General features: G+C 41.2%; 1 protein-coding gene across 2 annotated transcripts in view; it reads left to right on the top strand.

Moving 5' to 3' along the window:
• The window catches only part of OCA2 (OCA2 melanosomal transmembrane protein), a 199,257-nt gene that overhangs the window by 17,578 nt on the left and 154,348 nt on the right, over positions 1-27,331 (top strand). The window contains exon 2 of one of the 2 annotated variants that reach the window (XM_068681371.1): positions 7,333-7,622. In XM_068681371.1, the coding sequence (XP_068537472.1) occupies positions 7,354-7,622 (269 nt within the window). In that variant the 5' untranslated portion in view covers positions 7,333-7,353. Of the gene's footprint in view, positions 1-7,332; positions 7,623-12,502; positions 12,629-27,331 lie in introns of those variants that run through there. The other variant, XM_068681382.1, reaches the window with a different exon arrangement.

The raw sequence follows: 27,331 nt of genomic DNA, 5'->3' as shown, positions 1-27,331 counted from the left end.
GCATTTCCTGAATAGTTTTCAGCTAGATTTCACAAGTCTCTTCTAGAGTATTTTTTCTTTTTCTTTTTTCCCCTAAGTAAGACCAAGCCCTAAATCCAAAAGAATCTATTTGAAAGTTGTATCATCTTCCTTCTGATATAGCCTCCTTCTAACACAGCACCCTGCACCTCCAGGCTCATCAGGAATGGTGCTTCTCCCTCCCATTCCCTCCACGAGGTGGGAGCCATTTTGTCTCCAGTGAGGGTGCTTCACAGGCCCTGTGTGCTGATGATGCATCTATAGTTCTTGAATAGCGTTGCCTGACTAAGTTGTCCAGTGACTTGTATTAATACTGACTTTCATTCTACCTCTCCCTTTACCTGCTCAGCTTGCCAGCAAGAAATCTGCTTCAACAACTGTATTGTTTCAGAAATGTGACAGCTTAAGCAAATCTTCAAATGGCCAAGCCCCGATGTTGACCTCAGTAACTGTACAGCATTGCTTTGTGGTACAGTACACATCTCCCTCACCCCCAGGTCCCTTGGTGGTCAGTGGGAGATGCAGGAATTTCTGGAGTATTTTTGCCCTGTCTCAGGTGCCCAGGTGAGCCTGGTGGCCAGGGCTTGTTCCTTTCCATGGGCTGTATGGGGACCCAGGGCATTAACTGGGGCCTAACATACGAAGTATTGCAGCTTAGCTATCTGTGTCTGATCAGACACTTGAGAACTGTGCCTATTGAGACAAAAAAAGGAAATTACTGTTTTTCTGGGCTTTTTATTATTTTTTTATTTTTTTATTTTTTTTATTTTTTTATTTTTTGAACTGGCTCGTTTGATTGTCATAACGCCTACAGTGCACCCTGCTCCTAATGACCAAGCTGATAGCTCTTCATTTAAAATTATCCCTTCATCAAGAACTCCTCCTAAAGGGCTCCCCAAACTGACTATTTAGATAGAGAAAGAGCAGGGCATTGAGATGCAGTTATGCAGAGACATTTTTTTCTTAAAAAACAAAAAACAAAAAACAAAAAAAAAAAAGCCTAATTTCTGGGGTATCTGAAGCTCTCAAACAGGATGCTTAGTTGCTGTCCTGATGATGACAGGACTCTCTCTGTCAATGGCATCTTCAACTTGACCGAATGAGACCCCCTAAACAGTTTCACTTTTTTATTTTACTGATCTTTAAAATCCAGCTGACCACTGCTAATCAATATCTCAAAATACATTACAAACACTACCTGCCTCAGCTGTGTACAAAAGCCCTATGAGACCATTCCTGCCTACCCAGAAACACTGTCTCCTAGCTATTTATAGATATTTTATCCATGAACAACCAGGTGAATCCTGCAGCGGGGGGAGACTCAGTGACGGCCAGACTCTCCTCTGCACACCCTAAGTGTGCAAATACTTGCTCTGCGATCACCCCTCACCCCACCAGTGGACCCGCGTGTGGCTTGGGGGACACCCTGCTTTAAAAAAGTGTGTTCCTATGTATATATGCATTTATTTATTTATTTTTTCTGGGGAAAACCCTTTTCTGGCAGGCGGCGAGGCTGCCAGCAGGGGTCAGCGTCTGCCCGCGTACCCGCAGTGCTGCGGCGGTGGCGGTGCCGTGGCTTTCCCTACTCGCTTTTCAGCGACTTTTCTCAGCCAGCCCAGTGGTTTTACGCTTTCTTGGGATGCAATTAGACATTTTCGTTCTGTAAAGGAGTTGCCACCTGGGCTGCTTGGGGTTGCTCCTGTGCTGTGGTTTGCTGCCCACGGAGTTGCACTGATGCAGCTGTCTGTGTGACTGCACTCTAAAAACAAAAATAGCACCAAGTCTTTTTCTTTTGTCTGATGGCCTGAACGTGGTTTCTCCCCTGAGTTACTTGTCTATGGTCTCATAGCCTGAAAATGGTGCTACCTGGTTAGTTATTTGAGTTAGGACTACACAATAAGCTTGCCCACTGCGCAGCCCTCTCCATCATGACCATCACCATCATAACCAGCCCAAAATCTTCCTCCTCGTACTCTGTCACCAGCCATGCCCAGACCCCCCACAACTTCCCTCACTCCTCATCCTGAAGCAGACCTCCCATTTACTCACTCTGACTGTCCAGTCCACTTTGCCCCAGCTGAGGACCCCCTAGCCTGGCCATCACCCCTCTGCAGCGAGGGACATCCGTCCTGCCAGGCCATTGCTCCCATATCTTCCCTGAGCTCTGTGGTTGCATATGGGATGCCAGTCCAAAGGAGGCAAGGCACCAACAAGGTCATGGTCCCGTGTGTGGACTGAGAAGCAAGGTGTCAGGGCTTTTGCTGAGCTGGGATGTCTGTAAGACTGTGAAGTCTGTGAGCCATCCCAAATGCAGGAAGTCTGTGCTGCCTCCCAAATGCAGGAAGCCACCAAAAAGGGCAGCCACTATCTTGCAGCAGTGAGATTTAGGGGCCTCTGCTGAATTCTTGCAAGGCACTGTGGCTGGAGCCCTTCCTCACTTTCCTGGACACATGTGGGCCCATCCCTGAGTGACAACATAAAGTGTGAGGCCACAGCAAATGGCTCCGTGCTGTCTCACCGCCAAAGAAAAGAAGACATTCAAGGAAAAGTAGTGACAATCTGTTGTGGCCAGCCCTGCTCTGTAGTCTTCCCACTCAGACACACAAGGGAGGACTGCTCTGTGCAGCATTATTCCACGCAATCCCTAATGCCACCCTATGGGATAATGGAGATCCTTTAAGTAGGATAGGCACAGTTTCTGTGGAAAATAGCAGCAGTGGGATATACTGTCAAATCATGTATGTCAAAATAATTTGTTACACCCTCTAAGCCCAAAGCAGTCTCACCTGCTTCCTACAGTTAGAAACACTTTCTGTTTATGAGACAAAACCTACCAAATAAGAAACACTGAGAATTCTTGCTTGCACATCATAGTGCTAGACACCCCAGCACTTTTTCTTCAAGCAAAGTAAATAAATATAAATAAGCATATTTTGGCAGTGCTGGTGTGGGAGCTTTTGTGTGTGTGGTGTCTTTTTTTGGCTGCAGTCTAGGGTAAAGGTTTTTACCCAGTCTTGGGAATGGTTCTCGCCTGTCCTTTGGGCAGCAGGGTCAGGGTTATGCATGGCAATGGCCTTGCAGGAACAACCCTGCCATGGGAGGACTTCTCAGCTGTAGTGCTGAAGCCCTGCTGTTTCTCAGGGCCATAGACTGGGAGTTGTTACTTTCCTCCCTGCAGCTGAGAACATTTTTAGGCATCTTTGCCACAGGAGGCCAGTACAGTATTACCTGTCTGACTTGTGGCGAAGCTGTCATGAGATGCATACCCAGAGGGAGATGCATATATAGAAAGCTGCCTTGGTGGCACATCTGCCTTGGGGTGCTCTGTGAGCACTTTGTGAGCTCCTTCTCAGCAGCTTGTACCTCTGGCCTCTGCTCCTGGCTCAGGGGTAGGCTGAGGGAGGATTTGGTGGTAGAGAAGTTTATTTAGGCTCAGGTGATGTAGAAAGCCTTCCCAGGCAGGCAATATCTGGCTTTAATTTGCCTTGGGAGAGAGGCTCACTGGCACATCTGAGCCCTGGGGGGGTGAACATGACTGTTGCTTAAAAAGCCACGCTCTCCTTTGCCTGAGCCAGGCAGGCATGGTGGCATATCCTGCTGGGCAGCACCACACATTCCCTCTTCCAGTATATATTTTTTAGAATTTGCCTTTCTGCCTGGTAATGCAAAGGTGACTGAATGTAGAGGTAATATTTTTTCCAGTCTTGGTGGGAGAAAGGCTTTGATGGATCATGAGATGCACAAGACAGAAAACATACTGCTTATGGATATTTGCTCAAGAAGATGTCATATTTTGTAGCCTCATGGGCTCTAAGATTAAATTATTCTTCATTTTTTATTGCAGAGATACTACATTGTGCTTAGTGATACTCAGGAAAATAATGCTTTAAATGATATATTACCAGCTACATCATTTGCCTCCAGCGTTACGTTTTGCAACTAAAATGCATGCTACACAAACTCTCTTAAATAAAATAATTCAGATAGCCTGTTGATCTTATTAACATCTGAAAACTTAACAAAAAAAGAAATTCTGTACTAGTACTTTAAAAACAGATATTCAACTGCTTGGACTGGGATGAAAAGGATGAAAAAGGATAACAAATATTGCTTAAATACTGTATTAGCCCTTTCATAGGCAAAGTCCGGATGTGTGGTTGCTGGATCAATTTCTAGCTGTGGCTAAAAACCTCTTGCTGGTGTGTGGCTCCAGACAGATGAACCCCAAATGAACTTTCCTTGGCTAAAATCTCTCCTCACCTTCACATGGTAACATCTCACCTATGTCTCATTGCTGATGGAGGCATTGTAAGATAAGAAAAAGGAAGAAGAAAAAAAAGTGAAGAAAAGTTCTGTAACTACAGAGAAGTGCAGTCATTTGAGATTTTCTTGAATGGTAAATGCACCGATGTCTTAGAAGCTTAGATACCATGGTGATAGTTGCCTTAGCAATGTTTTAGCTACGTGGGTAATCACAATCAAACCTGTCTCTTGTGGCAAAATGATGCTGTATTATTTTATCTTTTTGCAAAGCTTTTGTGAATGTGCAATAATGTGGTTTATGATTTGGTATCCAGGCATCAGGTTTTCTCTCAAGCTTCTTGTCCTTGGCATTCTTTTATTTTTCATTGATGTTAGTTCTTAAAATAAATTTCTTTCCGGCTAAGGCTCTGTACTTATAAGACCCGAACTGACTTAGTCCTTACTCAACTCAAGATAAAACTCCCATTTTTTGGGGGTGACACGGGATCAATTTTAGAGGTTGTGTTCAGGTTCTCATCTTTAAAAAAACTAGTACAGATGGAGCTCATGTTTCCACAGCCTGACATCACTTGAAGGTCTGTATACTTTCACAGCAGGTGCTCAGACAAACCAAATGTTATGAAAAATGTAACAAGTGGGAAGATCGCTCAATTATAATTTACAGTCTTAATAAAACCGGTATGTAAATATATATAGTGAGATTGAAGACAAGAACTATTATATTTTCCATGTGCAGTTGGAAATATTTGCATTCCAGACTAATCTATTAGAGTGGAAGAAAGGTTGTGATTTTAGCACAGGCAGCAAGTGGCTGCCTAGTAGGGCAGCAGCTTACCAGAGGTGGCATAAGGGTGTTGATGGGGTGGTGTTGGCCTCCATGTGCTTTGAGTTGGCCTGCCCCACACCACCAGCCTTTTATCTCAAGGTACAATGCAACAAGCCCAGTTTTCTCAGATTTTACTCAGGATTTTGTTAAGGGTCACCAATATTTAGTGCTTTCTAGACAGTAGAAAATGCCTGGACCAGCTCACTGATGGTGTAGTTGGTACTACATCAGCCATGCTTCTGCTCCTTATGCTGGGTGACAAAGGGACCTGTCCCTTCAAGGAAATATCTGGGGGAGAGTAACATCTATCGAAAATTTAAGTGTCATTAGTGTTTTGTGATGCGTGCCAGCCATGCCCCAAAGTGGGATCCCTGTGAAGGGAGTAGCTTTGCTGACTTCTTCCAGCAATTCAGCACACTCCCCCTACTGCCTTCCCTTTCTTTCTCCTCTCTTTCAAGAAAACCAAGAAAGGACAAGTAAGCAAAGTCTTATTTGTGCTGATGTTTTCCAGGCTGCTAATGATGGCAAGAGTCAAATTAGACAATCTAAGTGCAGGCCCTTATAAAGTCAGGTGAAGAAGATTAGGATATGAGAATGAAGGATACTGAGAATAGAAAGGACTAGAGAAGGATATGCCACCTGGGGAAATTCTGATTTAGATTTGTCTTGCAAGCCCATCTTTGCTTGGAGCCAAGATCTGTGTTTCTATTACTATTTCAGTCATTCCTTTCAGGGTCCTCTATCCTCTTTGAGCTGTGAGACTGGGAGAGCTCAAAGCTGCACGAAGCCACAATTGTCTTTCTGTTATTTCCATTTCCAGTGATTTCTCCTGCTGGGCCTATTCCCTATTACTGTGCTATTTCTGCCCCATGGCCCTGCAGGTCTACCTGCCTGTTCTTTGCTGAGGTCCCTCGTGGGAGGAGTGGGGACATGCTCCAAAATGGCTGCTGTCCCCTGCCTTGGGGACACACAAGGCTGGCAGGCCTGTGTCCTAGGCTCTTGCTGTCATCTGTGGTGGCTTTGCCACTTTGCACTTAAATAGACCCATAATTAGGTTCCTCAGCATGTGTTCAAGAAGGGCTGCTCTCTAACTCGGTCTCTGTGTCTGATTTGGGCACTTTGTGGTATTCTTAAGTGCTTTTTTTGTAACTTTTCACATCAAATTTTAATGATCAAAGTATAAAAGCTTTTTGACTGTTACGCACTAAGTTTTATTATAATCACTGTTAATAATCATATAATAGAACCTAATTTTCATCAAGGTTGGATTCACATTTCATAAGCGCTGCTGGCAGCTGGTGAAATGGCATTTTGTCTTCAGAAACCTTGAATATCTGATCTGCTTAACGAAGGGCTGCTGCCTGTGGCAGCACTTCAGCCTGACAACGGCTTTCAGAGGGAGCCTATGGGCCGGGAAGGGAGCAGTGGTTTCAGTAGGACCATGGCCACTGCTGTGGTCAAGGTAAAAGCCATATGATGTGGTGAAATGGCATTAACACAACCCCAAGTATTCTGCAGGGGGAGCCTTTCTGGAACTGTGGCCTCTGCGCCAGTCCCTGCTGGAACCAGGCCTGTGCCCAGGTGCTGGGTGGCAGAAGAGCTGGCATGAGCAGTTGCTGCATCCAACAAGAGCTTGGGTCTCACTGTCTTCATATCTGATGTTCTGTCTTCACATCTGATTTATCAGCAGATAAATCTCCCCTTCAAATTTGGCCAGAATTTTGGTCCCAGTCCCACTTTCCCAATGTTAAGAGGTCTGTAAATCTGAGTTAATTCTTCCTGGCATAAGCTGGATTTCCACGCACACAGATCTTGAAGAATTGGTATTTTTGTGCTTCTGAAGTAAAACCCAAAGCTCACTGATAGCACTGTAGCTGCATTTGTTTCTCATTAACCAGCCACAATGCCAGCCCACACTGATCCATAGGTGATTATGGCTTATTTTGTGGGACAGGTCAGTGCAAGTTCCTGGAAAATTTGTGGGAGAAAATCATGGCAGACATGGAAAAGGTCTCTTTATATATTTCTGTGCTTTTTATAATGACTAATTTTGAAGTTACAAAGAGGTTTAAAACTTTGGATTTATTCCTGGTGGAAATAAACCAAGAGAGATATCCAAAGGTGCACAAAAAATCTACTGCTTGGCATTTTTAACACGCTTGTACTGAAGTAAACATTGAGTCAATTCAATTTAGTCCTAATATATTTGTTTTCACTTTCTTTAGGAGAACACCCCCCAGGGACAGATGTACTTGGATAACAAAGATGACAGTACAATTTCTAGACAACAAGAGATGGAGCTGAATCAGACCCCTTCACATGAAACTGGTTTATCTGCAACAGTGGCATCCAAACCGGGGACGAGAAGTTGCAATGAGCTGCGGCTATTAAGAGAATATCATGGCATGGTAGCTAGTCTTGGAGAGCCACAGATGCTTTGTGAAAATAGAGCAATAGGGGAGGATGACTGTGTTGCTTTGGGGAAGGATTTCACTCAAGTTCCCATACAGGGAAGGTAAGAATTAGGACAAACAGAATATTTTTCTTCTAATTCAAATTCATTTTTACTTCCTTGCAAAGAAGATATGTATTGTCAATAAGAAAATGTTTTTTCTCCCACAAAGTGAACAGAAAGCTTAATGGGACATCAGAGCAGGCTTAATTGCCTTAGGAGGGTGGTGGATCACTGTATTTCTGAACTAATCTCAGCTTTAATAGCAGCTATGGGCCCATTTTGCTCTTTTCAAGATTAGACATGTGGTTTTTCTTCCCTGCTTGGTGTCACAAAGTGACATAAAACATACAGGGATAAAGCAGTCTTCAGGCCTCAGCCCCCATCTTTTTCAGAAAGCTGCACCCACCTTCCCGCAAAGGCAGGCAGTAGCTCCAGGCCTTCTGATAACACTTTTCCCGTTGAGTAAAATGTAGTCACCGTGAGTGACTCAGGAATAGGCGTAAAATTAAAGAAACATCTCTATGCTGTCTTACAGACAAATGTATATCTGATGTTTTATAGTAATATATTAGGGATCGGGAAAGAATCTCTTGAAGAGATCTTTAAATTAATCTCCTTGTTTAATTTTTACCTCTCTTGTCCTGCAAAATATATATATGCATATTATATATATATATATTTTATATATATATATATATATATATATATATTTATGTGGAGATGAATCTTGTCTGGCTTGTAGTGTATATTTTAGCCAATGTATGTCAGTTGCAATTAAAATACTAATGTTATCTATGTGACCCCTCTATTATGAGTAATTACCCTTTAATCAATGTGACTACTCAACAGAATGCAGATAAAACCATGGATAAACTTTTGCAGGTTCAAAAGTTTTTCACAAGTTTTTTGATGAGTTTCAGTAGAATAAGTATTAACTTTTAATGTCAATTGTTCTTTTGCTTGCAAAGAAGTGTACTAACCATTAAAAAAGGAGGAGAGTAAATCTTTTTTTTTTTTTTTCTTTTTTTTTTTTTTCCCTCCATATAAAGGTTCACTAAACTGGCATGTCTTTATGGTTTGTTTTAATGCATCTACTTAACTTAAATTGCTGAATTATCTTTCAGGGAAAAGATTCCAAGGCTTTCTGAATTGTTCAAATGTGAACTGAGACAAGACTTTCTAAAAAAACCATTTAACAGAACAGAGGATTTATCTCAGTTGCAAAAATTACCTTTAGGAAGGTGTTCTTGAATTAACTGAGGTCCTTTTTTTTTTAGGGAAGTAGATATCCACCCTATTTTGGACCAAACATTTTCATTTGACTGCAGCATAATCCTCTAGGTGTTTTATGGTTAGTGTGTGTGTTGTCTTGAGCTTCCTACCTGTCAAAATGCTTTCTAATTTCCATCACATATTGAAGAACAATACCCGCCAGCTTTTGTTACATTGCATTAGGTTCTCTGGGCTCTGTATGAAGACTGGACCATCCACAGTGGTCCTGGACCATGCACAGAACATCCTTCACACTGAAATGAGTCAGCCTTCTTGTTAGGAACAGGCTTCCTCCAGTACTCCTCACTATAGGAAATGCAGGCATGTTCCTCTGAACTGCACAGCAAATGAGGTCTAGTGGTGTTCAGTGGGACTGCATCTGTCTGAGGTGTTTATTTACACTGAACTGCACTGTGTGGTATATAGTGGTCTACTAGAAATACAGGTTTTAACCTAGTGCAAAACACTATTGAAGTTTGGATTTTGATTTTGAACTTCATTCATTCTCCTCAGCCTTTGCATAATGGGTCAATCAGGCTCTTTTTCATTAATATCTTATTATCATCTTGGTACATGAAAGTGCCTTTCAGCTCATAGACACCGTGCCATGACACCTTCCCGAGTCCCTTACCTTGCAGGAAGGTTCGACACTGCTCTGTGGCCATGCTTTTTAGGTTAGCCCTGACGTTTCCAAAAGCACAGGCTATTTTCTTCCATCTTGTATGTATAATAATATATATAATAAGCATGTATAAGCTATGTCCACAGAGAAAGGCTCTTCGGTCTTCTTGGTGTCATCAGCAGCAGTGCTGCTTCCACAGGAGAAGCCAAACATATCTTTGTGTCAACCAAATCTGAAATCCTCCTTTTTGATCCACTGGAAGGGGTGATGTCAACTGCTTTCAGCCTAGGAGTTAGTGAGCTTCAAAGGTCACCATAGAACTAAATTTTTCTATAGAAATAAGATGAATAGTAATCCCTTTTAACCAATTACTTTCTGATGCTATTAAAAACTATGTTACTGAAAAAAGAAAGTTCTTCTTTGGAATACAAAAGTGGTGGAAGAGTGGGTAATAAAGTAACCAGACCCTGTGGCATTTATTTCATGTTGTCCTTTCGGTCCCTCTCTTTTTTTGATGTACCTCTGGCTGTACCTCTTTTAGGTGGTCAGATAATCTTGTTATCTTCTTAAAATAAAATAAAAAAATGATGGCAGTTGTGCATTGAGTATATTTGTGAACTTTTCATGAGAAATTAGACAGTGAAAAGAAGGTGATGAAACCAAGCCCTAGAATAACTCCACTTTAGTTACATTTAGATGAATTTGGCCCTGGAATTTGTTGGTTATTTAATAAGATAGTCCTTGGAAATATCTTCTTTAACTTTAATGCCTCATTAAGAAGATAGATCCCCATGATAAAAAATAACACCTTATTTTGAATATGCTTGAGTTTGTGTTTCATCAGGCAAAACTCTTTCTCTCAGTATTTCTCTTGTCTTTCTGTTTCACTTACGTAATGCTCATTTCTGTAAGGAAAGGTAAAAACAATCAACCAAATTCATCTCTTCCTTTGCCCTGAATCTGTGGTCCCAGGATCAGTAGGGAAATGATTGGTTTGCAGTGAGAAGGTCAGTGAGTTAAAAATCTCTATTGAATTCTTGGTTTGCACCAATACAACAGAAAGATTGCAATTGCATTTCCTGTTAGTTGGAGAAGCTGGGAGAGGATAAGCTATTGTACTGTATTGTAAGAAAGTGAAATTATGCCTTTAGGAGTGAGGGATTATAAATCTTAGTTTTGATTTATAATTATGATGACATATTGCTAATTTAAAGGACATTTATGCGAGTTAGAATTTGATGTCAAAAGAAGACATGGTTACTGTCTAAATAAGTAAAATTTATGTGACAATTTAAAAGCTTCTTCAGACAGGGGAAAATGACTGAGGAAAAAATAGCTCAAAAACATTCAAAACATTCTTTATGTGTCCTAAGACTAATTTTGATCTTTGGCTATTAGAATAAAGTGGGATCTTCTTCTATTCAACAGCCACACAGGGAAAGCAGTTGCTTTCACATTATAATTGCATGTTTATGTAGGAACCATTCTGATTTTTCATGTCAATCATGCAAACATTAGAGAAGAGTCCAGGACAGATAAGTGACTTCACAGCAAACTGACACATACATCATTCTCGTGTAGCTTCTAGTGATATTGCTAGCTGCTTGACTGGTGACACTTTTGTCTTTCTTTTCATTTCTTATCAGTAGTGAATGTTTCTGAGTTTTGAATTTCCTGTGAGGATCCTGAAATGATGTGACACTGCAGTGAACAAGTAATGTTGAAGAAATTTTAAAGTCACGTCTTTGCTAATTGATCTAATGTGGTTCATTTGATGCTGAATATGCTCTCAAGTGTTCATTGCTAATATGGAGGCATGTGGCCACAACACAGCTTGCTGTGAGCACACTGTGTGGGTGCACAGGACTGCAGAGACTCTGTCAGTTCAGATTACAGTTCTCTGTTGTTGCCCCAACAAAATCCCCCTCAAAAACTGAAGCTGTACCTCGAAAGAAGCAGTCAGCACTTCTAGCAAACTTTTAACTTGAACGGAAGGAAGTGTAAAAGAAAGACAATGTTATGCAAAATAGGAAAATAGATTATTGGAAAGTTCTGCTGCCCCTTTCTAACTAGCAGATCCCCAGTTCCTGGAAAAGAGCTTCTGAGGGTGGTGGCAGAAGGATGGCAGAAACGTGGTTGTATGACATAACTTAAGGGCAATGTTGGGCTTCACTTGAGCAAAAAATGCATGTCCCGCATAAGGCTGATTTTAACTTTTTTTTTTTTCCCTTTCTGTTAACGAAATACACAGACAGAAACCTCACTCATGATGAATTTTCCTGTGTTCAGAGTTCTTTAGTTCTTCTGTTTCTGTGTACTATTTTTCATCTCAGTGCTTATTTGTTATAATTATTTACAATGTTTCAAATTAGTCATGTATTACTATTTCTGTTCTGTCATCAGCAGACTAAAACCCTAGCAGTCCCCTGTAGACACTCAACTGCTTTTTGATTCTGACAGGATATTTTTGTAAGCAAAAATCCACCAATATTAATTTTTGTTTCGCAGTGCTTTGTTGAAGGAATTAGGAGGCACTAATTAACAGCTTCACACGTTTTCCACTGTCAAGCTAAAAACTGAACTCAGCACTAAGTGAAAAATGTACAGTGTACCAACCTACAGAGATCAAATATTACAACTGACTTCCTGTGACATTGCAAACAAAAACAATTTTTGCAAACAGCTGCTCTCTTTCTAATGGTTAATAACATGGTTATGTTGGGTGTTGGGTTCTTCTTAGTTAGACCTCTTAGACCGATTGTGGAAAGAGAAGCCTACAAGCTTCAGTCCTCTTTGGGGTCTGACAGCTGTTTCCTCATGTAAACCTCTTTTTCAAGAGGAGGGAAGGCTTTTAATGTCAGCTATGCTTTTTTTTTTTTTTTTTCTTTTTCTTTTTTCTTTTTACATTATAAGGTTGAAGGGTTAAGCCAACAAGACAGACAGACTTTGAGAAGAAAGGCGTTGCATAGAGGCAATCACAGCTGAGCAGGAGGGCATGCATGGGGCTTAAATAGCTGATGTGAGGAGCTATCAGTGTAAGATGAAGCAAATAACTCAGTCACTCGGTATACTTCAGTGAAGCCTTTTCTTTGAAAAACTGTTCTGTATGCCTTGTTCTGCATGCTTTTATCTCTCTAAATCATGAAATATCCATTGAAAGAGGAACTGTAAGGTAGGTATTCTAGCTTCTAAGTAAATCTGATAATCAGCATTGTTTTATTTCTTTCTCTTGTTCCTTCTTCCAGTGATTATTTTGTTGAAGATAAAAGGGTCTCATGGGAGAGATGAAGGGTTTGCAGGATACTCTTGCTCCCAGTAGTTAGGGTAGCTAGGTGAGAGCTGGGATATCTTAGTTCATACTGAGTGTTTGCCAAAAAATATTGCCACAGCCTCTGCCCAGGACTGGCTCCTGGAGAATTGCTGCTGAGCACAGAGGGGGCTCTGGGACACAGGTGGATGGAGGAGTATCTGGCAGGAGAGATATCATGAAAATGCAGGCAGTAGCAATATTGAGGAGGATGAATGCAAGCCCTTGTATGTGGCTACAGAAAGACACTGGGCGAAGCCAAAATGGTGTGAAATAGAGTGAGACCAGGGTGTGGTGAACTGTGGAATGAGACAGATAAAAGGAAGTAAATGCCATGGTTGTAAGCCAGGCTTTAATGTGACCAGTCCCCAGTTAAGATAAAACATCCTAACATTCCCAAAGCTGCAGTTAAACTGTCAGTCCCAAACCTTGAAACGAGCCAGCAGACCTAATGGCACTCCTTGTTTCCTCTGAATACCTTGCACTAGTGAGTATTTACAACTCCATCTTCCAACAAAAGATTAGAAATGTTAGCAAAATAAAAACATGGAAGTCCATGATCCCTCAACAAACAAACAAACAAACAACAAACAACTCCACCCGTACTAAACAGTCCTACAAAAATATACATTTGATTCCTTTCTTTCTTTCTCTTTTTTTTTTTTTTTTTTTTTTTTTTACACCCATAGTTTACTGTTTTAGGGCACAGTTCTGCTTGGTGGTAGAGACGTGTTTCAGTCTGCCCAACACTTTAAATGTCTCTCCATTAGAATTAATTAGCATCAGATTGGTTTGTCCTTTTGCATTAGAAGCACTGGAAATCATTCCTCAGCTACAGCAAAAGTTTCCAGAATGGTGGCAGTCATACATTTAAGAGCTGAAGTTCATGTTAAATTGAATGTACTTGATGGAAAAATAGATAAGTGGAGATGGCAAGAGTTAGCCAGTGAATTAAAAAAAAAAAAAAAAAAAAGGTTCAGAGTCTGTAGTCTGGCAAATCATTTTTTTTTTTTTCTCCCCAAAACTGTTATTCATAAGGAGCTCAAGTGATTTACTCTGAAATCCAGCAAAAGCTGATAAATGAGTCACCGAAATGCTTACAGTGACCAAGCAAGCAATTCTCTGCTTGATAGGTACTAATGGGACTTCGTGGGCAACCTGGAATAATTGTGCTAATGGACCAGCAGAAGTCAGAGACCACACAGAGCTCTGTCCACAGCAGGTCAGAGCTAAGTCAGGGACAGAATAGTGAGCTGGAGCCAGGTCCTGTCAAAAGTGGGTAGGTTCAGAATTAATGTACTTGATCATTTTTTTTTTTTTCCTTTGCACATTTTATATTTCTTTCAGGCAGGGTGAAATAGAAAATAGATAGATTGGCACTTACAGAAACTCACAGTTTTCATAAATGCAGCAGAAGATACTGACTCAGTACTGCCTGTGAATTAGCATCATTCAGAAGCAGCTGTGAAGGGCTGAGGGTTTTGCTCACACTTTCTGAGCAATTCCTTTTCTCTGCCAGTTAGTAGGGACAGTAAACACAGTCCATCTGCCAGTCACTTCCTGGTGTCATCCAGGAGAGTTTTTGTAAGGGCTCCCCTGCCTGAAGTGAAGCTCTGGCAATGATGGAGTATGAAAGCATTTGTCTCAGACAGCCATGCTGGCAGTTATATTGAACTGGTATGTGTGGCAAAACATTTGCTGCATTTGCTGTTTGAGAAGGAAGCGCTATATTATTGATAAAATTACTGTTAGAAGTCTAATCCTTACCTAATGCAGTGCTTCCTTTAATGAAGTAGGTAAATATTTCTCAGTGACTTTTCTACCCACTCTTGTGGTCTTATGCAATTGATTTTCTCTTATAAAATAAAAAAGCAAAAGCAGCTTGAAATATTCTTTTGTCTCCAATCTTTCTAGTAGTGATAGGAGCAACTCTACCTCCTCAGCCATGTCAATGACATGTGAGCTGCAATCCTCTTTAGGAGTGTATTGACAGCTGGTACAGCATGTAAACCTCTTAGAGTGAAAAGCATGAACCTGAATTTAGTCTGATAAAAGGAACTGTAAACCCAGAAGGGAGGGTAACAGAGAATACACTCTGTTTTTGTCTGATGCATCTTTAATTGTGTAACCTAAACAGCAGGGATATGTCATAATATTACATAAATACACAGTTTTATAACATCTATTGGTAGCACATGGCTTCTTTGTCGAGCTGTACAGAGTGGCTGCACAGTACACTTCTTTGTCTACTGTACAGAGTAGCTCCCACTGCTTGTTTGTGTAGGTCAATAAGACCAAACTCTCAATGTGTTGTGGCACAATGGACTGTCCCCAGATACGAGCTAAGCCAGAGCTGTAAGTAATAGGGATGTTTCAGAGTAAAAAATTAAACATCAGCTTGTGGAAAGCTATTGTTTTTGACCACAAATTAAATAACAACATACACCCATTGCAAATCTGTTCATAGTTGTATAACAGTACTGAAGAGGATTATAGGGCCAGAAATATTTCAACTAGCCTATTTTTGCAGAAGACAGACTATCTTTGGCAGAAAAGAAAGATAGATTGTCAGAAGCATTTATGTGTTTGAATATAGTACTAGTCACAGCTTTGAACCTGTAGGTCTATCAACAACAGATGAAAGAGCTCCATTAATGTCACTGGACCTGTCATGCTTTTCTTCAGCTGGAAATATGATGTTTGTGAGGCAGAACACGAGTTCCACATCACAAGCAGTTAACAAATGTACCAATTTATATACAATTTGGAGTAGGACTGAATTTTCTGGTTGTGTTAATCCAACAAATGTTTTAGAGGCTCAAACAGGCAAGACAGAGAAAAGAAAATTCTGGGTCTTCATACTTGTCAAGCACTGTATGAATCTAGGGAGATTTAGGTCATACAAATAATGCCTTGAGGTCATCCAAATAAAGTATTGACACCAGCTTCCTTATATGTAAAGGTATTTATTTACTTGTATGCAGAATTATTTATCAGGTTCCTGCCCCTGCTGTCTATGCATTTCTTCATGGACAAGATCTTCATAATATCATGGTCTACATCACATTTGGTCTTTGTTGTCAAGAAGGATGATCTTAGTGACATCATAACCTGTCCTGTTGAGGTTTCAGTGTTATTCACCAAAGTGAAGTTAATATATAAACTGCCGTAACACTACAGGGTTAAGATTTTAACCATACTTATAGCAATGAAGAAGGAATGTTGATGGAGTCTATCCTTCCTTTCTAAATTTATAGCATTTAAAAAATTTAATGTCTATACATTTTTGGCTTAATTTAAATTTTACTCTTTTATCTCCACCACGAGTACTGGATACCCAGTACCCAGAACTGGTGGAAGGGGACGGGGAGCAGGATGTGGCCCTCACCATCCACGAAGAACTGGTTGGTGACCTGCTACGGCACTTGGATGTCCACAAATCGATGGGGCCGGATGGGATCCACCCAAGGGTACTGAGAGAACTGGCAGATGAGCTGGCCAAGCCCCTATCCATCATTTATCAGCAGTCCTGGCTATCGGGGGAGGTCCCAGCTGACTGGCGGCTAGCAAATGTGACGCCCATCTACAAGAAGGGCCGGAGGGCAGACCCGGGGAACTACAGGCCGGTCAGTTTGACCTCAGTACCAGGGAAGCTCATGGAGCAGATCCTCTTGGGAGTCATCATGCGGCACTTGAAGGGCAAGCAGGCGATCAGGCCCAGCCAGCATGGGTTTATGGAAGGCAGGTCCTGCTTGACGAACCTGATCTCCTTCTACGACAAAGTGACGCGCTGGGTGGACGAGGGAAAGGCTGTGGATGTGGTCTACCTTGACTTCAGCAAGGCTTTTGACACCGTCTCCCACAGCATTCTCCTCAAGAAACTGGCTGCTCTTGGCTTGGACTGGCGCACGCTTCGTTGGGTTAGAAACTGGCTGGATAGCCGGGCCCAAAGAGTTGTGGTGAATGGAGCCAAGTCCAGTTGGAGGCCAGTCACTAGTGGCGTCCCCCAGGGCTCGGTGCTGGGGCCGGTCCTCTTTAACATCTTCATCAATGATCTGGATGACGGCATTGAGTGCACCCTCAGTAAGTTTGCAGATGACACCAAGCTAGGTGCGTGTGTCGATCTGCTCGAGGGTAGGAAGGCTCTGCAGGAGGATCTGGATAGGCTGCACCGATGGGCTGAGGTCAACTGTATGAAGTTCAACAAGGCCAAGTGCCGGGTCCTGCACCTGGGGCGCAATAACCCCAAGCAGAACTACAGGCTGGGAGAGGAATGGTTGGAGAGCTGCCAGGCAGAGAAGGACCTGGGAGTGATGGTGGACAGTCGGCTGAATATGAGCCAGCAGTGTGCTCTGGTGGCCAAGAAGGCCAACGGCATCCTGGCTTGTATCAGAAACACTGTGACCAGCAGGGCTAGGGAGGTGATCGTCCCCCTGTACTCGGCTCTGGTGAGGCCGCACCTCGAGTACTGTGTTCAGTTTTGGGCCCCTCGCTACAAGAAGGACATCGAGGTGCTGGAGCGGGTCCAAAGAAGGGCGACGAAGCTGGTGAGGGGCCTGGAGAGCAAGTCCTACGAGGAGCGGCTGAAGGAGCTGGGCTTGTTCAGCCTAGAGAAGAGGAGGCTCAGGGGTGACCTTATTGCTCTGTATAAGTACATTAAAGGAGGCTGTAGCGAGGTGGGGGTTGGCCTGTTCTCCCATGTGCCTGGTGACAGGACGAGGGGGAATGGGCTAAAGTTACGCCAGGGGAGTTTTAGGTTAGATGTTAGGAAGAATTTCTTTACTGAAAGGGTTGTGAGGCATTGGAACGGGCTGCCCAGGGAGGTGGTGGAGTCACCATCCCTGGAAGTCTTCAAAAGACGTTTAGATGTAGAGCTTAGGGATATGGTTTAGTGGGGACTGTTAGCGTTAGGTCAGAGGTTGGACTCGATGATCTTGAGGTCTCTTCCAACCTAGAAAATTCTGTGATTCTGTGATTCTGTGAGTAATGATATTTCTTCTATCCAGCCCACAATTTTACCTAATGCTTCCAGGGGAGATAATTCCTGTAGCTTTAGTTCTTTCACTATTCTGATTAATTTTCAGATTACATAACCTTAAAGTAGTATAAAACATACTTCTGCTTCTCATACGTTTCATTTTTGGTTTGTTTTTGTAAAACATTTGTTTGAAATTGGTGGATGAAAAGCTTCACATGAGCCAGCAGTGCTTGCAGCCCAGAAAGCCAACTGCATCCTGGACTGCATCAAGAGGGATGCAGGGTGAGGGAGGTGATTGTGTCCCTCTGCTCTGCCCTTGTGAGGCCCCACTTGGAGTGCTGCATCCAGGTCTGGGGCCCCCAGCACAAAAAGGATGTTGATCTGTCAGAGCAGGTCCAAGGGAGGGCAACAAAGATGATCAGAGGGCTGGAGCACCTCTCCTATGAAGAAAGGCTGAGAGATCTGGGGATGTTCAGCCTGGAGAAGAGAAGGCTCCCAGGAGACCTCGTTGCAGCTTTTTAGTATTCGATGGGGTCTTACAAAAAGGATGCAGGGTGTCTTATCACTTGGGAAGATAATAATAGGACCAGGAATAGTGGTTTTAAACTAAAAGAGGGGAGATTTCGATGAGATATTAAGAGGAAATTCTGCACTCATAGGGCGGTGAGTCACTGGAACAGGTTTCTCAGAGAAGCTGTGGATGCCCCATCCCAGGAAATGTTCAAGGCCAGGCTGGATGGGGCTTTGAGCAATGTGGTCTGGTGGGAGGTGTCCCTGCCCATGGCAGGGGGCTGGAATTGGGCAATCTTTAAGGTCCCTTCCAACCCAAGTTGTTCTATAATTCTATAAATTGTAATCTACTTTTAAGTGCCATGAGTCAAGTGCAATGCCATTATCTGGGCTTTAATGTTGTTCTGTTTGTGTAGAGGAACAACCATTGTTCCATACTGATTACGGAGGTGTAAAAGAGCTACCTATACATTACAACTCTTAAGAGCAATGACTAAGAAGCGATTGGACTGTGCACTTAGTCACATGGTCTAAAATTTTGGGTAGACCTGTGGGGTGCCAGGAGTTGGACTTGATGATCCTTATGGGTCCCTTCCAACTCAGGATATTCTATGATTCTATGATTCTATGGTGGCAGTCATTTTATTGTCTCTCTTTTGTCTTGTTTTCTCTTTTTCCCCCCACTTCATTGCTCCTCTGCCTAGTGTATCTGCTTACCTTTCTTTTTCCTTTGTGTTTTCGTATTGTCAGAGTGCCCTTCAGATTTCATGCTATACCATGCCCTATTGATAATTTCTTTTCTGCAAACTGCTTGTGCAGACTATATTAAAAATACATTTGTTAGTGCAGTGGCTGTTTATCTTTGCAACAGTTTCTTCAGTTGTTTTATTCAAAAGATATATGTGAGAAGCTGTGTTTTGTTGGCATTACACTTTATCCAGCTTTCAGGCATCTGATGTGCCTTTCAGACTTCTCTTATTTGGAGATGCTGTTAATTTAAGAGCACTAAACCTTTTTGATATGTTTGGTTTTATAACCAAACAGCTGTGTAACTGGTCCAGTGCATAGCAAAGGACAGGCTTTGATTTTTTCTTTTTCTTTTTCTTTTTCTTTTTCTTTTTCTTTTTCTTTTTCTTTTTCTTTTTCTTTTTCTTTTTCTTTTTCTTTTTCTTTTTCTTTTTCTTTTCCTTTTCCTTTTCCTTTTCCTTTTCCTTTTCCTTTTTCTTTTTCTTTTTCTTTTTCTTTTTCTTTTTCTTTTTCTTTTTCTTTTTCCTTTTCTTTTCCTTTTCCTTTTCCTTTTCCTTTTCCTTTTCCTTTTCCTTTTCCTTTTCCTTTTCCTTTTCATTTTCCTTTTTTTTTTAATATTTTTTTTTTTTTCTGATGAAAAGCCTGTTAGTTCATGCTTTTCAAAATGCTAATGGGTGCTTTTGATTGAAAATCAATAGATTATTCAAGCAGTAACCTTCTTCAAGAAACAAAACACTTATAAACTTTCTTCTATCTTTAATGGTCTAAAATAGCTGTGCTCCGTGGCACCTCTGCCAGGACGGGCCCAATAACAGAGATTCTTTGTCTCAATTCTTCTGCTTTTGGAGACAGTCATATTTGTCTTGCTTCTTTAGTGGTATTCATTTGTAAGGACCTGCTGGTTTTTCATCTCTCTTTGTGTAGCAACTTGGAGCCTTCTGCCTTAATGAGAGGAAGAAGACAGAAAGAGGCTGAGGGCAATGGGCTGCTCTGTCAGCATGGGGTTTCCCCTTTTCTGCAGATACTGTCTTGCTGGAGAATTATCTTTTTGTAGCCAGCAGCATTGACTCTCTCCCTTTTCTCTTTTCTTTTTGTTTGGGAGCACAGAGTGAGGTTTTATTTATGTAACCTCCTGTCTGGATAGTCAGAAATTTTTATGTGGATGCAGACTTATTATCCATATGCCTACTGAGCAGAATCCTATCTTTTTATGGTGATCAATATCCAGGTCTTGTTTAGCTTTGGGAGGCCACTGATTTTTAGAACATGCATAGCAAATGTCGTGACATTTCTCATCAAGAATATGCTAGGTCAGGAGCAAGATGGAAAGAAATCACCTCTGTGAGATTATGGAGTAATCAAAGTGTCACTCTGTAGAGGTCCAGAAGGAATGCAGTATCTGAGAAGAGAGAATCTGGCATCTGTGTGATAGGGAGGGAAGTACTGCATCGTTGCTATCAAGAAGTATGATGTACAGTTAAACCGTGTTGCTGGAACAAAGCCACCTGCCAAGTAGGAAAAGGAATTTCCTTCTGAACCCTGAAAGACCTGATTTTGTTTTGTTGACTTTTTCAGTGCACGGGATGATGTTGTTAACTGGAGAATGATAACAGCTTAAATAAGGAGGAAAGGAAGCTGAAATGGCATCATTATTCTTTACTTTTTCTGATAAGTCTCACCCTTTGGGGTGAGACTTGCAGATATAATTTTCATGCTAGTCAGAATGAGACAAGGAAATTCTCAGAATTTCTTGGAATGCATAATTTATAATAATTTATTATTATTTTTTTATTTGTGAAAACCTATATTTACTGTATTTGCGGACTCAGATCTTATGTTTCAAATTCATATTCCATTCCACTGAATCAAAAACCTATGTTTTAAAGCTTCTTGTTAACATAAATTAGATAGCTCCTTTCTGACACTGTAGCCTTGAGGTCCCTACAGATATCAGCCTTTAAGGGCAGAAAAAAGATATCTGGTAGCAAAACAGAACCCAACACTGTGGAACGAGTTTCCTGAGGCTTGGAAACTGTATGTGTTTACATGTTACAATGCTCTTAGTGAAGGGCTGCTACAGGGAAAAGCGTAATCTTTGTGAAAAATAAACTGCATTTATTCTTGTATCGTTTCAATCAATATTCTGCAAATGTTGACAGTAAATAGTGTATTATTATCAGCTACCTTTATATTCTGCCTCGTTTCTTTAATTTGTTCCTCTGGGATTTTCAGTGTTTTAAAAAAATACATGAAAAAGAAGCATGAAAATCTGGATGCTAATATAAACATTGTTTGTGTGAGGCTTATATATTTTTTTTAATGAGTAAACTCACTCAGAGTTCATAGAATCATAGAATCATTCATGTTGGAAAAGACCTCTAAGCTCATCTAGTCCAGCCTTTAACCTAATACTTACTAGTCCACCATTAAACCATGCTACTAAGCTCTACATCTACACACTTCTTGAAGACCTCCAGGGATGGTGACTCAACCACTTCCCTGGGCAGCCTATTTCAATGCTACACAACCCTTTCAGTGCAGAAATTTTCCCTAATATCCACCATAAACCTCCCTGGTGCAACTGGAGGCCATTTCTCATCTTATCACTTGGTGCTTGGGAGAAGAGCCCAATCCACACCTCTCTACAACCTCCTTTAAGGCAATTGTAAAGTACAATAAGGTCTTCCTGAGCCTCCTTTTCTCCAAGCTAAACAACCCCAGCTCCCGCAGCTGCTCCTCATAAGACTTCACCAGCTTTGTTGCCCTTCTTTGGCCATGCTCCAGCACCTTGATGTCCTTCTTGTAGTGAGGGGCCCAAAACTGAATGCAGTACTTGAGGTGTGGCCTCACCAGAGCTGAGTAGAGGGGGGTAGTCACTTCCCTAGTCCTGCTGGCCATGCTATTTCTGATACAAACCAGGACTGATGTTGGCCTTCTTGGCCACCTGAGCACACGGCTGGCTCACATTCTACCACCTATCAACCAATACCCCCAGGTCCCTTTCCACCAGGCAGCTTTCCAGCCACTCTTCCCCCAGCCTGTAGTGCTGCATGGAGTTGTTGTGCCCCAAGTGAAGGACCCGGCCCTTAACCTTGTGGAACCTCATCCAGTTGGTTTCAGCCCTTCAGTCCAGCCTATCCAGAGTCCTCTGCAGAGCACTTTTACACTTGAGCAGATCAACACTTGTGCCTAACCTGGAGTCGTCTGCAAACTTACTGAGGGAAGTAAATTTGTCAGGTTAATTGTATAGTCAATATGAGGGATGGGTGGAAGAAAATGATTTCAGGAGTTCTGTCCCTTGCCAGTGACTGTTACTATCCTAGACCAGACCTTTAGATGGCAAAAGTTATATGAATAATTTCAGTGTCTTATGCTCAGCCAAAAGCTGAAAAGAAAATTTTAATACCTCCATTGTAACCAAAATAATGAAAAGATTAAATATAATGGAAGAACTTCCATTCTAGTGAAAAAAAAAAAAAAAACAACACATTATTTTATCAACTTAATAGTGCTATTTCAATATATAATAGCTATATCGCTCCTACAAATGATTTTTTAATCTTAAAAATTTCCTCATGTTTCTGCCTACTCTGAGTATTGTGTCCTAGATTTGGAGAGAATTTTAACATTTTTTTGCTGGGTCAAATCCACTGAGATCAAGGTTTAGGTAAAGGCCAAATGAGTTACAGTGTAATGTCTTAAGAGGACCTAATCATTTACCATATATGTGTCTGAGCTCTTGAACTTGCCTTGTTTCATTTTATAGTGGACAAAGGACAAAATACAGGTCCCAGCAAGGTTACAATAGTTAGGATCCAGCATGTGTTTTTTAAAATAATGCTTAATTTGATGAGATCTTGAATTTTATAATCTATGGGGTGGTCTGTTGCTTGCCTTTGCCTTCTCTCTCCAACATCTCTCCAGGCACAGGAACCAATCATGATTTTTTCATGTTGTTAATGAGTTTTTTTTTTTCTATATCTGTCATCTGCCAGGCCTTTTCCTTCCTTCCTTCCTTCCTTCCTTCCTTCCTTCCTTCCTTCCTTCCTTCCTTCCTTCCTTCCTTCCTTCCTTCCTTCCTTCCTTCCTTCCTTCCTTCCTTCCTTCCTTCCTTCCTTCCTTCCTTCCATCTTCTTTTTATTCCCCTTCCTCTACCTTTTTCCTTTTCATTTCCTTTTTAAACTCTAAGCAATGAAAATACTTTGTTTTTCATTACAAAGTTAATATTTTTTTCTTTAAATGTTGCAGGTATGAATAGTGTTATCTCCTAATTCCTGAAATAAAACATAACAGAGCAACAATTTAAAAAAGAAGAAAAATGGCTTCTTTATGATTTCATCTCTAAGTATAGCTTACTAATTACTCTTTTCAATCTCCAAAGCTGGGGTGAATAGCATACAAAACCAAATTTTGAGTATGCAAGGCCAAAAGCATAATTACATGTGACAGTTTGTCAGTACATCACTTGGATTAATGAAAATTATATCAAAAGAATCCTTTCTCATCATTCTGTAGGAAAGCATTCCCTAATTTTGGATATGGTCAATGGTCTTCTTCTAACAGTACTTAATTTTCTTTTATTGTCCTTAAATTGATCCAGTCTGATAGTGAATCTTCATTCTTCAACATACACGCCCCAAACATTTGAGAGTATAAAATTTTACCAATGTAGTGCTTGGAGAATAACTTTCTCTATAGTCACATTGTGGAATCATAGAATGGCTTGGGTTGGAAGGTACCTTAAGGATTGCCCAGTTCCAACACCCCTGCCATTGGCAGGGATGCCACCCACTAGATCAGGTTGGCCAAGGCCCCATCCAGCCTGGCCTTGAACACCTCCAGGGATGGAGCATCCACAGCTTCTCTGGGCATCCACAACTTCTCTGGGCACATCATCCAGTTCCTTTTCAGACCTGTCTTTCTGCTCATGTTTTTGTCATCCCAGTGCCTCTAATTGCATCTTTAAGAGATCCTGGTTAGATAGAAAGTTAAAACATAAAGTTGTGACTACTTTTTTAACTTTTGAGATTCTTGGAATTGTCTCACAAACTGTGAAAAATTATGCCCCTCCTCTCCACCTGTTTTATTTGCCATAAATTCAGTTAGCATTAGAGTTGGTTAAGCTAAAATCCCATAGCGAATGCCAAAGAGAAAAGCTGGCATTTAAAAGCCAGGCTTGCAGAATATACTAAAGTATTATGAATGCAGCCATGCTTAAAGAATTGCTGATAAATTGCCTCCTTGTAGCAGATTCATTTTTCAGCATATTCTGCAGTATTGGAGAATAATACCTCTTAACAGGTTATCTATGTAATCCACAGAGAGACTGGGTTTTGGAACTTGGACCACTACCAACCCTGGCTACTGCTGCCTATTTCAGATTTGTAGCTAGCTGGCAGTCACCAACAGCTAAACTGTTTTGGCAGCACCTGCTCCTGAAATGTATTTTCTCCTTCAGACTATCCACAATTTTTGTATGCTGCCCCTGGTAGCTTTCCAATTTTCTTTGCTGAAGCAGAGAATGGAGAGGAAGAAACAGCAGCTATGCTTTCTCAATACAACCTGTTAATCTTTCAAAGGACGGTCTTTTTGTGTCTGCCCCATCACTGTGTTCCTGCTAGGTGGTCACAAGGCTCTGGGCTGGCCCTGGTTCCTGTCCTAGTCTCATCCTTATTCCTCCACTGCTTGCTGTGGGATGGGCCTTTGCTGCGGAGGGCACAGCACTGCCAGCCCCATAGCCACCCTCTGCTCCTGGCTTCCTCCTGATGGGGCAGTCAGCCCTTGTGGCATCATGACATGGGAGCAGAAAATGCACGGAGAAGAGTGTAGTCCTCTCAGGTAGAACCAGATGAGCTTCAGGGCATTTTATGGATTGGGGCAGTTTAAGGATTAAGTATTTTCTTTTAGCTTCACCCAGTGCAGTGGAGTCCTGGTCGATATATGTTGTTAACCATATCCTGAAGTCTTCTTGATGGAGATTTCCCCTGGCAGAAGCAGGCAAAGGCTCTTGAGGAAAAGGAGCAGTCAAGTCCTAGAGGTATCTGAAAATTGTATTTTTCAGGGGAGTTCAATAACCCCACAAGGACTGATTTGATTTCAAACAAACAAACAAACAAACAAAAACACCGGAATGTTCTATTTTCCAAGCTATTTCTGAACTTTAAAATTGTCTTAATTCTTCAAGTAGCAGAATATTGAAAAAATAGAGGAGAAGACACCACTGCCACATCTTGTGGGACATATCCACCTCCCAAGATCCAGCAGAACTGAATGAATTTCAGTCCTGCTTTTATTTTACTTTACTTCATTACTTACTTACATTACTTTACTTACATTACTTCAGTCCTATATAAGGAACCATTTTTGCCTGGGACAAGCTCAGCACACATTTCACTACATCTGTCTTAAGCATGCTCTTTATTTCCCTGGGGACTTGGCACACAGCAGGTGCTTCTCAACATGAGACCTGCCAGTTGGCTTTGCCTCTGGCAGTGCCTTGCTGTCAGGTAGTGCCAGTACCACAGTCCTCTGGGGAATCCTGTACAGTCCTGTCTAATAAAAAATTAGGAAAGTCAAAGAGAAAATGAGCCTGGATTAAGTAATGCTTTCATTGCTAAATTTCCCTGACATTTTAATAGTGCATGCTTTTAAAGGGTTGAGAGGTTATTGGCTGATTTAGTTGAAGCTACATAAAGCAGTCATGGGGAAATGTCTGGAGCCTGTTTAGAGATGTGAGCTGTGGAGTCTTCGATCCTTCCCTTGACAATTAGTATATCAGTTGACCATATTTCATTTGGTGTGGGTAGTCATAACAGTTCCTCCATGACGTGCTACCACTAAGGACAAATCATGATGGAGGGTTGTGTCTCTGTGTAGGCACTTACATATCATGAGGTTGATGGATGTATGCATACTGCTGCTTAGTCCACAGTCAGTGTTTAAAAGCTGAATACTAGGATTTTGGTCAGCACAGTTAGTACCACACAACTACTGTCCAAAAGTGGATTTGATTAGATACTGACAAATACAAAATCGGGTGGAAGAATGTGTGTTAAATGTGATCAAATACTGGTATAGGCTTGTCTTTTTGTATTTTTCTTTTGTTTGTTTGATTTATTTTTGTTTTGTTTTCATAAAAAAATGTTTTTCAATTTATTTCTACAATGTGCTTGTTTACAGCTATGATAAGAGTAATTAGTTCAGTACACATGACTTAGTGTAAGGATAAATATTCTCTAATCAAGGAAGAGAGTGCTTCTGAAACTAGGCTTTAGCCTACAACAATGTAGAAATGAAAAATTAAAGTCTTATTGTTGTTTCTAGACTCCTGCATGATTAATTATCTCTCATGTTCTTACTCAAGTCTTTTCCTCTAGGAAACTTTCCTTAAGTTTTTATTAACTTTGATATAATCTCTTGTCTCTATAGTAATTTTGGTCTTTTGTTTATGAGGAAAGCTCACACAATGTTTTAGCGACTATTAATTCAGGAAAGTATGCTACTTTTTTTTTTTCTTTTTTTTTTTTTTTCTGAAGAGATTCTGCTTTAATGTTTTATATAGTGAAATTCTCAATAAGTTATGTTCAAAACTGCTAATGTTCTTGCACAATATGTATGCTTCCATATTCACCTCTTCTGACCCAATCCTTTCTGCATAAGTGAGAATCATTGCTTTCTGTTGTCATAGAAATAGCTCTTTTACTGATATTTGCGTGCATGACTTAACATATGAAGCATTATATTTGCTGATGTTTAAAATGTATGCTTTTTTATTATAGGGAGTGTAAACTTAATGCATTGTGTGTTGTGATTAATCTTTTCAATATGAGGCTAAATAATAGGCTCTAACCAAACCTAGTGAATATTTTAAATGTTTGCCAGCTAACTAGGATGAGTGTGGTCTTTTTCTTCCTCAGGTTCCTGTAGGTACCTTTTGGTATCCTCTACTTCAGTGCATTTGGGATTGAAAGGTTGTTCATTGCTGAAAAATTGTTTCTAACAAAATCATTTAAAATGGCATGTATAAACACATCAGGAAGGTCTGAAAAGGCAGTGCTCACATGGTCAAGGTACAGGAACGGAGTTCTCTCTGTGGACTTCATCCCAAGTCTCCTGCATGTCCAGGAGGTCAGGGGGAGCCTACTTCTCCTTACACTGCCCAAATGAGTGTAGGAGATTGAAGGTCACATCTCCGCTTACAGCTGTAGTGAAGTACAACTTACCACTGCTTGGGAGCAGTGGCACATCCACAGATTGTGGGGGCTTCTGCAATAGATACCTTTGGCTTGTATTCAGACCCTTGTATTTTTTAATGTGTTGGTGGGATCCTTCTC

The sequence above is a fragment of the Anas acuta genome, chromosome 1 (genome assembly GCF_963932015.1).
Source record: "Anas acuta chromosome 1, bAnaAcu1.1, whole genome shotgun sequence".
Taxonomy (NCBI): Eukaryota; Metazoa; Chordata; class Aves; order Anseriformes; family Anatidae; genus Anas; species Anas acuta.
The sequence above is the reverse complement of the archived record's forward strand: the minus strand, read 5'-3'. Positions and strand labels throughout refer to the sequence as shown.